General features: G+C 42.8%; 1 protein-coding gene across 1 annotated transcript in view; it reads right to left on the minus strand.

Moving 5' to 3' along the window:
* LOC136837387 (long-chain-fatty-acid--CoA ligase ACSBG2-like) overlaps nucleotides 1-15,134 on the minus strand; it is a 38,654-nt gene that overhangs the window by 12,078 nt on the left and 11,442 nt on the right. The window contains exon 9 of the mRNA XM_067102152.1: nucleotides 14,774-14,931. Coding sequence (XP_066958253.1) covers nucleotides 14,774-14,931 — 158 coding nt within the window. The remainder of the gene's footprint in view (nucleotides 1-14,773; nucleotides 14,932-15,134) is intronic.

Raw genomic sequence — 15,134 nt, forward strand, 5'->3', positions numbered from 1 at the left:
GGCCTACCAGAGCTCCATGATGACCAAACTAATATCAAAGAATCTAGTTGATCTTTTGGCCAGGTATTGTGTCATAATGATTAACATTATAACACATGATGGAGCATATAATGGACTCAAAGATAAGAGGGCACTTTCCCTTATCTTCAGCGAAGCTGAACCCAGTTTTTCCAACGTCAAAAGAACCTGCAACAAAGAGAAGTGACTATTGCGCATACGCATCCGCCCTCTTGTTTACAACTGGGCCATTAAAAGACCAAGGAGGCATTACTCTCTGTCTGGTCTAAAGCGAACGGTTCACGTTGTTACCAGCGCTCCGAAAAAATTCTACTTTTTTCTCCGTTTTAGTATCAAGGATTATGGAAACATCAAAAATAGCAAGATAACTGCTCAATATTAACATTGCTCAATATTAACAAACAGTTGAAAGCTTTAGTTTTAAACTTCTGGAATTTATATAATTTGTGTGTTAAATCCAGAACCCGGCTCGTTGATCGCTAGCCTACCTAGTTTCGTAATGCGTTGATTGCTACCTAGTTTCATAAAACGAAAATTGTTTTAAGTTCTAACTAAATGTTTTAACTAAAAGAAATGTTCCACAACTTATTATTCATATGGAAAATCCTTTCAGATTATACAATGTCTGCAATAATCTAGGCAGTAAGTAAGAATAATTCAGACTAGATTAATAGTGGATGTTGTCTGTAGCCTATGTACATCCTTGGATTACGTATCCTAAGTGGCCAAGCTTAGACCAAGGACCCTAGGATCAGATAATAACAATATCTGGGCAAAGTAAATTAATAGCCTAACAATGAGGCTACATATTAGTATAAATTTTTTCCCTTTTATATAAGCCTGTGCACTTTAGCATGAGCTAAATATTCCAGGAGTAGCCTAGGCATTACCTTATATCAAATTAAGTGGTAACTTTTCATGAAACATCCCATTTTTGGGCTAAATTGTTAGCCTAGACCATGTAATTAGGACTAGATGAAATCGTAATCTGTGCTGGAAGAGCTGGTAACCTAGCCTTAAGGCTACATACTAAGGTAGGCTAATTGTGTTTTGTTTATGTAACCCATACACTTAAGTGTGAATAAAATAATCCACATTAGGCAGTAGCCTAGATCAGAGTAAGTTATAACCTGGTTATAAGGTTTCACTAAGGTTACACAATAGTGATTACTGTTTTATATAGTAAACCAAATAGCCTAGGATTGGATATAAACAACAAACTGGGTTACACAAATAGTTGAATAATTATAAGGTTATAATAATCTGGATTAGGCAATACCCTATACTAGGTTAAGAAAGAACAAATAAGCCTAGGATTATACATAAACAGTATCCTAGCCTAAATAAAATAACCTAGTTTGTTATGACTCGGTAACATCTGTAAGGTTACATGCTAGTAGGGTCTTGTGTAGCCTATATAGGTATCCTTAAAGGTGATAAAATCCAGAACAGGCAGTAGCCTAACCATATTAAGTAGGAACCCCCTTATAAGGAATATCTTACTATTAGCCTAAAACAGCGATGGCCGAATATCAGATGAAAAGGTAGTCTCGGCCACATAAAACAGAAAAACCGATAAGAGAATTATTTTCTGTAAAGTTTATATCTTTTAAGTTGTAAATAAGCCTAGAATAGGTTAAGCAAGAACCTTCTAAGAAATCCTCTATTCTTAGCTTAACGTAGCTTAAACTAGAATCATTACCCTAAGCTATACAAAACAGAAGTTTGGGTTAGTCAAACAAATTAGTTCATAGCAGTTAGTCTGAATGGCATGACAATTGGAATTAAAAATTTCACTTGGCCATTGCAAAAGGACTAGCAGTGTATAAGTAATACAGCCATGTACAGGTATCAAAACTAACCTAAACCTTAGAAGGTTAAAATAGATATTTAATTAAATGTATTAAAACTGCACAATTGTAATCAAATTAACCTGTAATATGGAAACTATATGAGGAACTACAGAAGTGTCCTCACTTAAAAACAATTAATACTGACTAGCTTCTGATAACGATTTGCTTTATATCACTACAGGGCTGCCATTAGGCAGGATCCTCAGTTCAAGTATTCCGTAGCAAATTGTTCGGTTCACTTTTTGCCAGTGGGTACGGCCCATACCACCTGCCATGAGCATAGTCCTTGTAAAAAACAAGGAAAATTTGCTTGGTCGCCAGATTTGGGTGAGATCTGTAGTATGCTCCTGGCAGCAAGTTTTAAGGATGAAACAGCTCCTTTTAAGCTATCTCAATAGGGCCTAGGGTTCAGTAGGGGTGAGGAAGGGGGAGATTATCTTTCTGGCAGAACCCCGGCAGCAGATATTTAACCCTTCCTCTGAACAACATCAATGTGTAGGCCAAAACCCATTAACATCAGTCATCAATACCTCCCAGGTTAACCTTGTGGAGGAAGTAGAGGAATCTTTACATGGAGTTCACATTCTTATTAAAAAATATGGAATGAACATTGCCATCGAAATGGCCCTGCTGAACCCAGAAGGCTCAGGGACATAAATTTAAGCTAGCCATGGGAGAAACCTCCCAGAAGGAATTCTATTCCCCATGCAGCTATCACTGCTGAATAGGATCTTTTCCCCAAAAGGGATACTGGGATCCACCTAACTCAGACTGAAATGTCTACTTTTTTTGGAAAGGTATAGTAACTTGCCCAAGACTTCTACCCCTTCATTAACAGGCAGTTACAGTTTAGTTGCTGAAGCTCAGTTAGATTGCACAAGCCCCCCAAAAGGGATACACAGTTTATGGCAAGCTCCCCCAAAAGGGATAGACATTTTGCAGCAAGCTCCCCCAAAAAAGGGATACACAGTTTGCGGCAATTGATCAGTTCTGTAAGAAAATTGAGTTTTTATTGACCTGTACCCCCAAAAGGGGATACACAGTTTGCAGCAAGCTCCCCCAAAAGGGATACACAGTTTGCGACATTTGATCAGTTCTGTGAGGAAATTGAGTTTTTATTGACCTGTACCCCTAAAGGGATACACAGTTTGCAGCAGGCTTCCCCAAAAGGGATACACTGTTTGCAGCAAGTTCCCCTAAAAGGGATACACAGTTTGCGCCATTTGGTCAATTCCGTAAGGAAATTGAGTACCATCAAAGATGCCCTTGCCACAGAACGGCAACATATAAGGGACATGAAGCATGATTCTGAAAAGCAAAGTCAGTCAGTCGTACGCACCAAAGTGTAAAAGTACTACGTCCTGTAACCGAAAAGTGAGTGTAGATACAAATGCCGCCCAAACAAGGTCTGATTTTAGAATTCCGACTAGAAACAACAATGGGTCAGTTTGGAATACAGAACTTCAGATCAAAACATAATAGGGGCTCCAATACTCACCCCTGATGATACTGATAATCCTTGGTGAGACACCTCAATGTGCACTTTCTCTCCCAATGGCAAGTTGGTAATTAATGAGAAAAAAACTATGATCGAAGTTGCAAATGTAGAATTTACAAACGGCAGCATTCCTTAATACAGAATGGCACCTGGTACCATCCTCACCAGACTTGGAGAAACCACTAACAGAAATGGCTTTCTTACCTGTGCCTATAGCCTCAAAAATTAAAGAAATCACCCTTTACCAGGTCAATGAAAAATGGATCTCTACTTCCTTTTTGAATTAGACCCAAGTTGCTCACCCAGTAGCCTCGTCAGAATTTTATGCTAGGCTCCGACTCCTTAGCATCATAACCTCTACCACCTTGCTGGAAGTTGCCATCTTAAGGCTTCCAGAACATCCCAGGATAATTTTTGCTGTTGAGGGCAAATGTCTTATGAGAACCCGATGGAAAGCACTCTTTGACTTCCTAGAATGGCGCATAAAATTGCGAATGGAAGCATTGGAGAGCTCCATCAAATCACTCTCCAGTGTCACTCCATTGTTACATTCTAACCCCTTCTGTAAGGACCTGTTAGAGGAGTCTGTTGTGGCTCAACTCAACGAGCATGCCCACCAACAGAACTGTACAGTGTACACTCTTCTGGGAAAAGAGGAATTTAGGAAACAAAGAACCCAAAATTTCCCTTTACCCCACCCCAAAAAAGGCTCACTTTGATAAAAAATCATATAAGCCTTCAGTCACCCCCAAAAATTTTTCCTCAAAAAACAGTTAGGTGGTCAGAAGGGACAATTCCCTGCAAAGGGACAACAGCAACTTCAAGGCCATCCTTTTTCACACGGTCCAAAAACCATCTCATAGGGGGAAAAAGGAAAAACAACATCTGGAATGTCTATCAAAGGTGAAGGCAGAGGAGGAGGCAGATACCAAGAGGAATTATATTGGTTGGGGGTCAGCTTCGATGACATCACAGACAGTGGAAGTTTTCCCTGTGGGGGAACAGAAACTTGCGTATATTCGCCACCAAGTATGTCTCTTCAGTGTCCTCAAAAGGGACTCATCCAAAAGAAGAGTGATCCTCAACCAATCAACACTGAGCAAGCACATTGTTGGCCGAAAGTTTTGGATGATTACCATTGCCTAAGTACATTGAATCATTTCAAAAAGGGGCTTGGACAGTTCTATGGATCTGAAAGATGCACACTGGCACATCCCTATTGCCATTCCCCTCCACCCCTTCCTAAGGTTCCAAATAGGGAAAGATACGTACAGATTCAAAGTCGTCCTTTGGGCTATACATTGCCTAAAGAATATTTTTCAAAACTAGCAACGGTATTTGTTCAAGAACTCAAACAAAAAGATCTGGGGGTCCAAAAGAACAGTGTGCTTGAAAAACCTAAAAGCAATGGTCAACAGACTACAGTACAGTCAAAAGGTTTTATTATAAATTTGAAAACATCCTGCCTCACGCCCAGCAGACACCTTCAGTGGCTAGGACTGTGTTGGGATACTCTTCACGGCCTGTTGTCTCTCCCCATCATACTCAAAACTGAATAAGGCAAGTCCTCAAAAGGTTCCTTGCATGGCCCAGAGTTTCCAGATGGCAATCAGAACATACGATGGGCCTTAGATTTGGAAGGAATCTCTGGTGAAACAGGTCACCCTGACTCCTCCATCTGTATGAGTGACAAACTCACAGATGCCTCGTTGACAGGTTGGGAGGACATTGGGAGGATTGTCAAGTGGCAGGGAGGTGATCAGCTATTCAGGAATTGTTATATCAAGTTCCTGGAGCTGATGGCTGTCTTTTTGTCTCTCAAAAAACTCAAACCTCCAGAAGAGAGAAAACATAACCACAATATCCTACATCAAGAGGTCTGGATCACATTCACCTCCTCTCAATATGGTAATGTTAGCACAAAATGGCACATGTCTGCAGTTCACCTCACAGGGGGTCTCATTGTAATAGCAGACTCTCTATCAAGGAAAACGACAGCCTCAACAGAGTGGATGTTGGACAACCACTCTTTACAAATAATAGCCAACATGCTTCCACAACCGGAAGTGGACCTGTTCGCCACATACTAGAATCACAAACTCCTAATGTATGTGTCTCCAAACCTGGACAGTCAAGCAGCAGCAAGAGATGCCTTCCTTAAGACTGGAACAAGGGGAGGACGATAATTTTTCCCCCAAAGGTTTTGAGCAAACTTCTAACCTTCATAGGAACAGTGTACTTAATAGCCCCAAATTGGCCAAACAGGCATTGGTTCCTATTACCTCAGCAATGGACAAAAAGATCAATTCCACTGTTGTCCGCTGTTCTGTCCCAGACAGTAGGAGGGAAAGTCTCTCCTTCCTAAGCCAAGACCTTCACGTATAGATTTTTAAAAAATATCTATCGTGATAATTACTCACTCAACATTGCTAGGTACCTAGTGCAAAAATTACGGACTTCTATCCAGCATTACCAGTCCGTATGGAAGATATGGTTAGATTATATCCATACTGAGAGCCCAGTTGAGATTTCTATAGATACTTTATTTTTCTTAGATACCCTTTTGAAGACAAATGCCTTGTGGTTACAACAGTCATGGCATACAAGGCTGCATTTACAGAACCCTTGCTTTATGGATTCGGGATTGACTCCAGTATAGAAGTTGTCACTTCCCTTCTGCAGTCTTTTGCTCTACAAAGGCCCACTCCCGAAAGGCTTCCAATTGCTTGGTCCCTGAACAAGGTGCTTAGACTTCTATCAACCCCTCAATTCAGTGGACCCAATACAACCACAACGCACAGGCTACAAAAGGTGATCTTCTTGACTGCATTAGCATCAGGAGCTCGTACAGTATTAGTGAACTGGGCTCTCTTAGATGGGGACGATGCATCACGCAAATAGCTATCAATTATTACTGTCCCCTGGCCCATCATTCCTGGCCAAGAATATGGATCCTTTAAAAAGGAAATCCATTCTAAGAAAATTCAATTTAGCAGACAAGACATTACGCCCGGTTCAAGCTCTTAAGGTTTACCTAGAAGTCACGGCAAACACCCCCAGAAGGTCCTATTTTCCTACACCCTAACACAAACCAACCACTTTCCCTACAAAGACTGAGAATGACTGTAGTGTTTTCTCATTAAAAAGGGAAATCCACACTCTTTCCATAGGTCACATGATGTTAGGAAAGTAAGTACGTCTTTGGCTTCCTTCAGAAATGTCTCTTTCAAAGAAGTCTCCAAATGTGGTCATCAGTTAAATCATTGCCACATGTTCAAACAAATTCGACTACACTGTGTATCAGTAGGTGGCATAGTTAGTCTTACCCCTAAATGCTGGGGCAGAAAACCAGGGGTCATATTGACGGTGAGTATGCTACCAGCATGCTTAGGTAAGCCACTGTAGAACTACATCCTAAAATGACATTTTTATTCTAAAATAATGTTTAACACATACTTACCTGTTAGTTACATATAGCTTTAGTCTTGACGTCACGGCAAAATTTCAAACGTGCGGCAGCGCCAGTCCGAATATCGGGTGATCGCCTTACCTGCCCTCTGTCGGGTACTAGGAACTATTCCAACATGCTTCAGAATAATTTGCCTACCTGTCCCCGTGGGAGGGGAGGGTGGGTTTTTCGTATATGTAACTAACAGGTAAGTATGTGTTAAACATTATTTTAGAATAAAAATGTCATTTTAACACATACAACTTACCTGTTAGTTACATATAGCTGATTGACACCTTTAGGAGGTGGGGCAATGACAGCTAAAAGAGTTGTTGGAAACATTAAGGTTATTAATGTAGAAAATTTCTTAGTTCCTCACCTGCTAAGGTAGCTGATTCCACAGTTACTGCCTCAGTAACCTGCTATCCTTAGAGCAAACGCTGGGTATAATGACCTGGTTTGCAGATTGCTTAAGCTGGGTATCAGTCACCTAGGACATGGCCGTGACAATACCACAAGTATGCCCCTGCTCAGGCGCAGCACAAACATCATGAATTACAAAGGGTCACCCAACACCAAAGAAAAGGCATAACCATAAAAACCAAAACCAACTGTGGGGTAAAACTATCCAACACTTACCCTCACAGACAACCGTAAAAAACCTTCACACTCCACAAAACAAGTAAGTAAAAGGTAGGTTAATCCTCCTTTACCCCTTTACCCATTACCGTGCCAGATACAACAAAGGGCCCTAACGTGCTGCACTCATCAAACACTGTCTGTACTTATGAGAGATAATGCAAAGCAAATACAGACTTACATCTCCAGTAGGTTGCTTGCACAATATCTTGAAGGGAGAGGTTCCTTTTATAAGCGAGAGAAGTAGAGATAGCCCTCACTTCGTGAGCCTTCACTTTACACATTTTCAAATCATTCTCTGAAATATTGGAGTGAGCTTCAGAAATCAGATCTCTAATAAAAAGGACATGGCATTCTTGGACATCGGTCTAAGAGGGTTCCTGACCGAACACCATAAGGAATCTGAAGGACCCTAATATCTTTAGTCCTTCATAAATAATATTTCAAGGCTCTGACTGGGCAGAGGAACCTCTCCTGCTCCTTACCTACCAATTCCGACAGACTCGGAATCTCAAAAGAGCGAGGCCACGGGGTGCAGAAGGGTCTCGTTCTTGGCCATAAAAACAGTTTGAAAGAACAAATTGCTTTTGAAGCAGAGAATCCTACTCTCTTATCCAAGGCGTGGATCTCACTGATTCTCTTAGCTGTAGCTAACAAAACTAAAAAGAGGTTTTCCTTTGTTAAGATCTCTTAAAGAAGCAGAATCCATAGGTTCAAATTTCTCAGACATAAGCCACTTCAGGACTACATCAAGATTCCACGAAACAACTTTAGCATCTGACCTCTTAGAGGTACCGAAGGATTTAATAAGGTCCGTTATATCTTGGTTATTAGAGATATCCAAACCTCTGTGACGAAAAACAGTAGCCAGCATGCTACGATAACCTTTAATTGTGGATACAGAAAGGTTCTTATTCCTGAGGAACAAAAGAAAATCCGCAATCTGCGTCACGAGGTTCTGGAAGAGGAAATGTCATGATCTTTGCACCATGAACGAAACATATTCCACTTGGACTCATAGACCTTGATCGAAGATGGTCTTCTGGCTCTAGCGATGGATTGAGCCGCTTTCTTCGAAAATCCTTTGCTTCTGAGTAGACGTTCGATAGTCTGAACGCAGTTAGCCGCAGACTTGACAGGTTTTCGTGAAATCTCCTGAAGTGGGGCTGTCTGAGTAAATCTACTCTGTTTGGAAGGCTCCTCGGAAGTCGATCAAGAGATCCATGAGAACTGGGAACCAATCCCTGGAAGGCCAGAAGGGGGCTATCAAAGTCATCCTGGTGTTGGAGTGGTGCTGAAATTTCCTCAACACCGCACCTAACATCTTGAACGGCGGGAAGGCGTAAAGGTCCAGACCCGACCAATTCAGTAGCATTGCGTCCGTCTGGAAGGCTGCTTGGTCCGGGACAGGAGAGCAGAAGATTGGGAGCCTGTTCGATTTGTTCGTCGCGAACAGGTCTACCAGAGGTTGACCCCAAAGTCTCCACAGCGACTTGCACACTTCTTCGTGCAAAATCCACTCTGTGGACAGAACCTGGTGCTTCCTGCTCAAGGAGTCCGCTCTCACGTTGAGGGCTCCTGAATGAATCTTGTTAGGAGCAGAATCTTGTGCTTCTCTGCCCACAAAAGGAGGTCTCTTGCTACCTCGCTGAGGGAGTAAGAATGAGTGCCCCCTGTTTTTTTTTTATGTAAGACAACGCTGTGGTGCTGTCTGAATGAACCAGAACTGTTTGTCCCTGTACGAATGGTAGGAAGTGTAATGAGACTCAGGTGGATTGCTTTCAACTCCTTCTTGTTGATGTGCCATTCTTTTCTGTCGCATTCCACAAACCTGAAATTTCTTTTACACCCAACGTCGCTCCCCATCCTACTTCTGAGTCTGCAAACAGTTCGTGGTTGGGTTCGACGGAAATAGAGAGAGACCTTTCTCTAATTTTCTTTGATCTAACCACCACCTTAGATCTTCCTTGATAAGGTCCGAGATTGGAAAGGAGAAGGAGTCTGGAAGCGTTTTCCTGTTCCATTGCTCCCTGAGGTAGAATTGAAGGGGCCTCATGTGAAGTCTCCCAGGGAGACAAACTTTCTATTGACGCCAGAGTTCCCAGGAGGCTCATCCAAGCCTTTGCGGAACAGGTATCCATATCCAGAAAGTTCTGGACTTTTTTGAGACAGTCCGAGATTCTTTGATCTGACGGAAAAGCCAGAAAAGGAACTGTTTCCAGTCTCATTCCTAAATAGATCCTGGATTGTGAGGGAGATAGGTGAGACTTCTTCCAATTGATTAGAAGTCCTAGCTTCTGTGTCAAGTCGAGAGTTACTTGCAAATCCTCCAAGCACTGAGGCTGAGACTGGGAAACGAAGGAGCCAATCGTCGAGATAGAGAGAGATCTTTATTCCTCTGAGATGAAGAGCTTTGGCAACAGTGGACATAACTCTTGTGAATACTTGAGGGGCTGTGGACAGACCGAAGCACAGAGTCCTGAACTGATAAGTCTTCTCCTGGAAAACGGCCTAAGAAACTTCCTGGACGCGGGATGGATCGAATGTGAAAGTAAGCGTCCTGCAGATCTATTGAGACCATCCAATCCCCCGGACGAAGAGAATTGAGGACGGATTGCGTCGTCTCCATCGAGAAACTGGTTTTCTCCACGAAAAGGTTGAGAGAACTCACGTCCAGGACTGGTCTCCAGCCGCCTGAGGCCTTTGGAACAAGAAAAAGGCGGTTGTAAAAGCCTGGAGAGTTGACTTCTTCCACGATCTCTATCGCTCCTTTTAAAAGCATGGAGTCTACTTCGCACTCAGAACCGAGCATTTTTCTAAGTTGCTGGAATATGCTGTCAAAGCTAAAGGTTCTGTTGCAAGAGGGGCCTCTTGAGGAAGGGATAGAATATCCTTCCTTCAGCACGGACGTGGTCCACTGGTCCGCTCCGATCTCCTCCCAAATTTGCCAGAACTGCTGAAGTCTGGCTCCGACTAGTGCATGGAGGACATGCAGATCACTTTTTACTTGAGGGTTTGATAGTCTTGGAGACAAATCTTGCTTTGCCCGGAAACGAGATACTGTCACGGGTGAGGGGCCTGCCACGAAAGGGCCTATCTTGATTAACTAGAGGACGAGTTTGCGCTGGCAGAGAAGGTTGAGGAGCTTTTGGTTTCCGAGTGGATTGCGCCAAAAGGTCCTGTGTGGACTTCTGAGTAAGGGATTTCGACACTTCGGCCACAAGTTCTTGAGGAAAAGGTACTTCTTATCCAGAGGTGCGAAAAGAAGAGCCGATCTTTGAGTCCTAGAAACTCCACGAGCGACAAAAAGAGCACCAAAGTTGTAAGCTCTTAAGAACTCCTAACGTGAAGATGGAGGCTAACTCAGACGCACCGTCACGAATCCCTTTATCTAAGCAGGACATAACAGAAGAGAAATCATCGAAATGCGCTCGGAAAGACCAAAAGACTTTACCTTCCTACCCAAAGCGCCAATAGTCCAGTCCATAAAACTGATGACTTCCAAAACTCTGAAAACGTTCTTCAAAAGGTGGTCCAACTCTGAAGGAGAGAAGAAAATCCGAGCCGAGTTCATCGCAGAACGATGGAGTAGAGTCAACGAGACTGGAGAAGTCTCCCTGAGAGGAGGCAGAAGCTCCCAGAGAGAAAACTTCCCCAGTGTCGTAGCAAGCCTTCGTCTTAGTAGAAAGCTTGGAAGGAGGGAAGCAGAAAGTGGTTTCCCCTGATCACGTTTGTCTTCCAACCAGGAGTTCATTTTCTTTAATGCCTTTTTGGCTGAAATAGAAAGCACTAACTTCATAAAGGAAGAGGTAGGAGGCTTCGAGTCTCTTGCGTACTGAGAGAGAGGGGAAGCCGGAGCCGCAGGTGTAAAATCCTCAGGAAAATTATCAATAAAGAAGCGAAGAAGCTTCTTATAATCCGAGCGAGAGGAGTCTGGTTCGTCTACAGGAAACTCTTCCACAACTTCTTCCTCAGACGAAATAGGAGAAAAACCTTCCGCTTGCACATACACATCTTGTGAAGGAGGAGTAGGAGCCTGAGCCTGAGTAGGCGCCACAAGAGGAGCCTGAACTGGCGCCACAAGAGGAGCCTGAACTGGCGCCACAAGAGGAGCCTGAACTGGCGCCACAAGAGGAGCTTGAACTGGCGCCACAAAGGAGCCTGGGATGGCGCCTCACCTGGCGCTACCTGAGGCGCTTGAGCCTGAGAGAGCGCTAAATCTTGAGGAGCGCCTGAGCCTGACTAGGCGTACGAGCCTGATCCTGAACCAAAGGAGGATCAAGAGACACAGATCGAGGAGGAGCTTTTACTGGGCGCTCCGAGCTCGAGACGAAGGAGGAGGCATCAAATACACTTCAGAAGGCTTAGCTGGAGAAGAACCAGGCCTTCCGAGCCCGCCAAGAATGCTTCCAATTTTCTTGTGCATAACTCGAAGAAAGTCATGAGTAGACGAGGATCCAACTGGGGAACGATGATCAGTAGAGCCAGGATCGTGATGAGGAAGAGGCGCAGAAGCCACAATAGGCTTACGTGAAACCAAAGGAGAAACACCGGGAACGCTGGGCAACACCGAATGGGAAGTCTTATACCTCTTGCGCACATGAGCCTTGCGCCTGGGAGAAGACTCTTCTGACGATGAAAATCTCTCGGACTCTCCCAAAAACTACAGGAAGGCTGTGATAAGCTTAAATGGCTTCTTCTTCTGAACCGCTGAAGGCGAAAGATTCCTGGACCTCTTCAATGGTCTAGACTCGTTGAAATCTCCAGCCTCTGAGGCGAATCACTGGAGCTTGAAGAAAGACACTTCCTTGAGTCGCCTTTCCAACGGCGCTCTGAAACAGCCTGGGAAACAACAGGACTGTTCGAGGGGCGGCTGCTCGTGAGCAGACCCCACTCGCCTCCCTTGGACTTTCAGCATGTCTTCTCCCAGGAGCAGGGGAGCTTGACAGAGGCTTAGGTCTAGGAGAACGAGTAGGCCGAGCAACCACCTCCTCCTCCACCACACTAACACTTTGCACTGCACTTAAATTATTCACAATATTTTGGAAAGAATCCATACGCTCATGAAGGGATTTCACATTAACGCCAATATCCTCCATGGCGCCCACAATAAGGTTAAATCTGGCGTCCATCTGGACTTGATACTCAGACACGGTAACGGGTTCAGGGATATCAGAGTCAGGAATAGGAATATTAGTAGCCACGGGGATATTAATAGAAGTTTCCTGCATAGCTAATGGAGATTCGGTTTCTGAGAGAGAGAAGAAGAACTTCTAGCTAAAGCTTTCCTGGCTCTATCTTTCTCAAGCTTCTTTACATACTTAGATAGAGCCTTCCAATCTTTTTCAGTCATACTGACACATTCATCACACTTCCTCTCATATGAACATTTCCTGACCTCTACAAGCCACACAAATTGAATGAGGATCAAGACTAGCCTTGACCAACCTCGTCTTACAGCCTTTGCTGCAAACCCTAAAGGTATAAGACCCAGAATCTGACATAATTATCAGAAAACCTGACTAAATAGGTGACAAAAATAACTGGCAAAGCCGCAAACCAACAAAGAGTACTTCACCAAGTGAAAACATTTCGATGTAGGCAGATACAATGAAATTTCGCTCGAGTACCGACAACAATGTCGCCCGCGTGACGGCAAAATTATTCTGGAGCATGTTGGAATAGTTCCTAGTACCCGACAGAGGGCAGGTAGGCGATCACCCGATATTCGGACTGGCGCTGCATGCGTTTTGAAATTTTGCCGTGACGTCAAGACTAAAGCTATATGTAACTAACAGGTAAGTTGTATGTGTTAAAACGTAAGTTCATGTATAGTTTCTTGTTCCTTGGTATCAAACCTGAAAAGTATTTGGAATAAAGAATGGGACTTGAAATCTGTGGCTTGACCTTGGACTGGAAATGTTAATTTCTTTGGGGTGTTGGGATTAAAAAGCAGGAGCTTAAGCCTTTTTTGTCACCTGTCAATTTCTTTTGTAAAGCTCCTTGAGGACGAAACAGCGACTACACTATCAAAAAGCAGGTTTTGACGTAGGAAAAACCTATTTTTGGTAGTCGCTGTTGAGTCCTCAAAAACCCTCCCACTTCCCTGACGAAAAGGCATGGGATTTGGGCAAGGATCAACCTGCATTGACCAACAGAGAGTAATGGCTCTTTGGTCTTTTAACGGCCCGGTTGTAAACAAGAGGGCGGATGTGCACGCGCAATAGTCACTTCTCTTTCTTGCAGGTTCTTTTGACGTTGGAAAAACTGGGTTCAGTTTCACTGAAGATAAGGGAAAGTGCCCTCTTATCTTTGAGTCCATTACATACGCCATCATGTGTTATAATGTTAATCATTACGACACAATACCTGGCCAAAAGACCAACTAGAAGAGAATTCTTTGATATTAGTCTGGTCACCATGGAGCTCTGGTAGACCATGGAAGGTAACTCCTTGAGGACGAAAGAGCGACTACCAAAAATAGGTTTTTCCTACGTCAAACCCTGTTTTATCATGACACAGGCCCAGCAATTATTTTTCAAATGCCATTACCTGTAGTTAACTTTTGACTGATTTGTCAGCATTCTCACTGTAGAGTACTGGGCTTTGCCCTGCTACTTCAATAACTTCTACTTTTCTGACTAACTGCCTATGTCCTCTTCAATACACATCCCAGACCATCTCCACTTTTGAGATCTCATCCTCTTAGCATCATATTTCCAGTAACTTTGTCATTGGAATATATGCATCGTAGTCACATCTATTTTGATTTTCAACTGCCCATGCATCTTCTGTGGAGAGTAGTAAAGGTCTTTCACAGTCGTAAAAATTTTTTTTTTTTTTAATAATGGGGTATTGCAATCTCCTTCCATTTCATCTGCTGTTACTTATCTTTTTCTCACTCTCCTTCCAGATACCTGTACTGCAATCCACTGTGCCTCCTCGTATAAGTAATGTTCTCCCCGCTGTGCCTCCTCGTATAAGTAATGTTCTCCCTCTTCTAAGATTTGCTCCTATACCACATCATGGTAGTTCTCCACCCTCTCTTTTCTGTTTTCTCTTATATACTCTGAGCATCGAAAGTCTCTTACTGCGTTTATATTTGCTACATAAAAGTAAAGCATCTGACCTTTTAATGAAAAATAATAAAAATCACTTAATGACCTCCTCACTGACTTTTAGAAAGGAATAGTGCCTTGGATTAAGAATAAGGAAACAAATGCAGTATAACCAGGCATATTTTCTCACAATGTCTTTACCAAGGTAAAAAGAAGACAACAGAGCTTTACTCAATAAACAGAAAAACAAAGTACCAACCTGTTCTCCAGAACTGCTTGATAATATTTTAATCCTTGTTCCTTAGCCCATTTGGCAAGAATTTTCTTGTACAATGGTGCTTGAGTTCCAGCCCTCATTAAACTCTCATACATCTTTTCCCATACTCTGGGTACTCCCATAAAGCCTGTTGGTTGTGCCTACAAGAAGAAATATCTTTTTGAAGTCAGTTCCAGTAATTATAATGATGAATTTCCCAGTTTTCAGTTAACATTGCATACAGTACTAACAAATAAGCAAATAATTTTGGTGAACAAATAACAGAATGTGAAGTAAAGTTAAAAACATTAAATATCTAAAATAAAGATGAGCACTGTTACAATATAGTTTAAACAACTCTATC

This window comes from Macrobrachium rosenbergii, chromosome 59, assembly GCF_040412425.1.
Source record: "Macrobrachium rosenbergii isolate ZJJX-2024 chromosome 59, ASM4041242v1, whole genome shotgun sequence".
Taxonomy (NCBI): Eukaryota; Metazoa; Arthropoda; class Malacostraca; order Decapoda; family Palaemonidae; genus Macrobrachium; species Macrobrachium rosenbergii.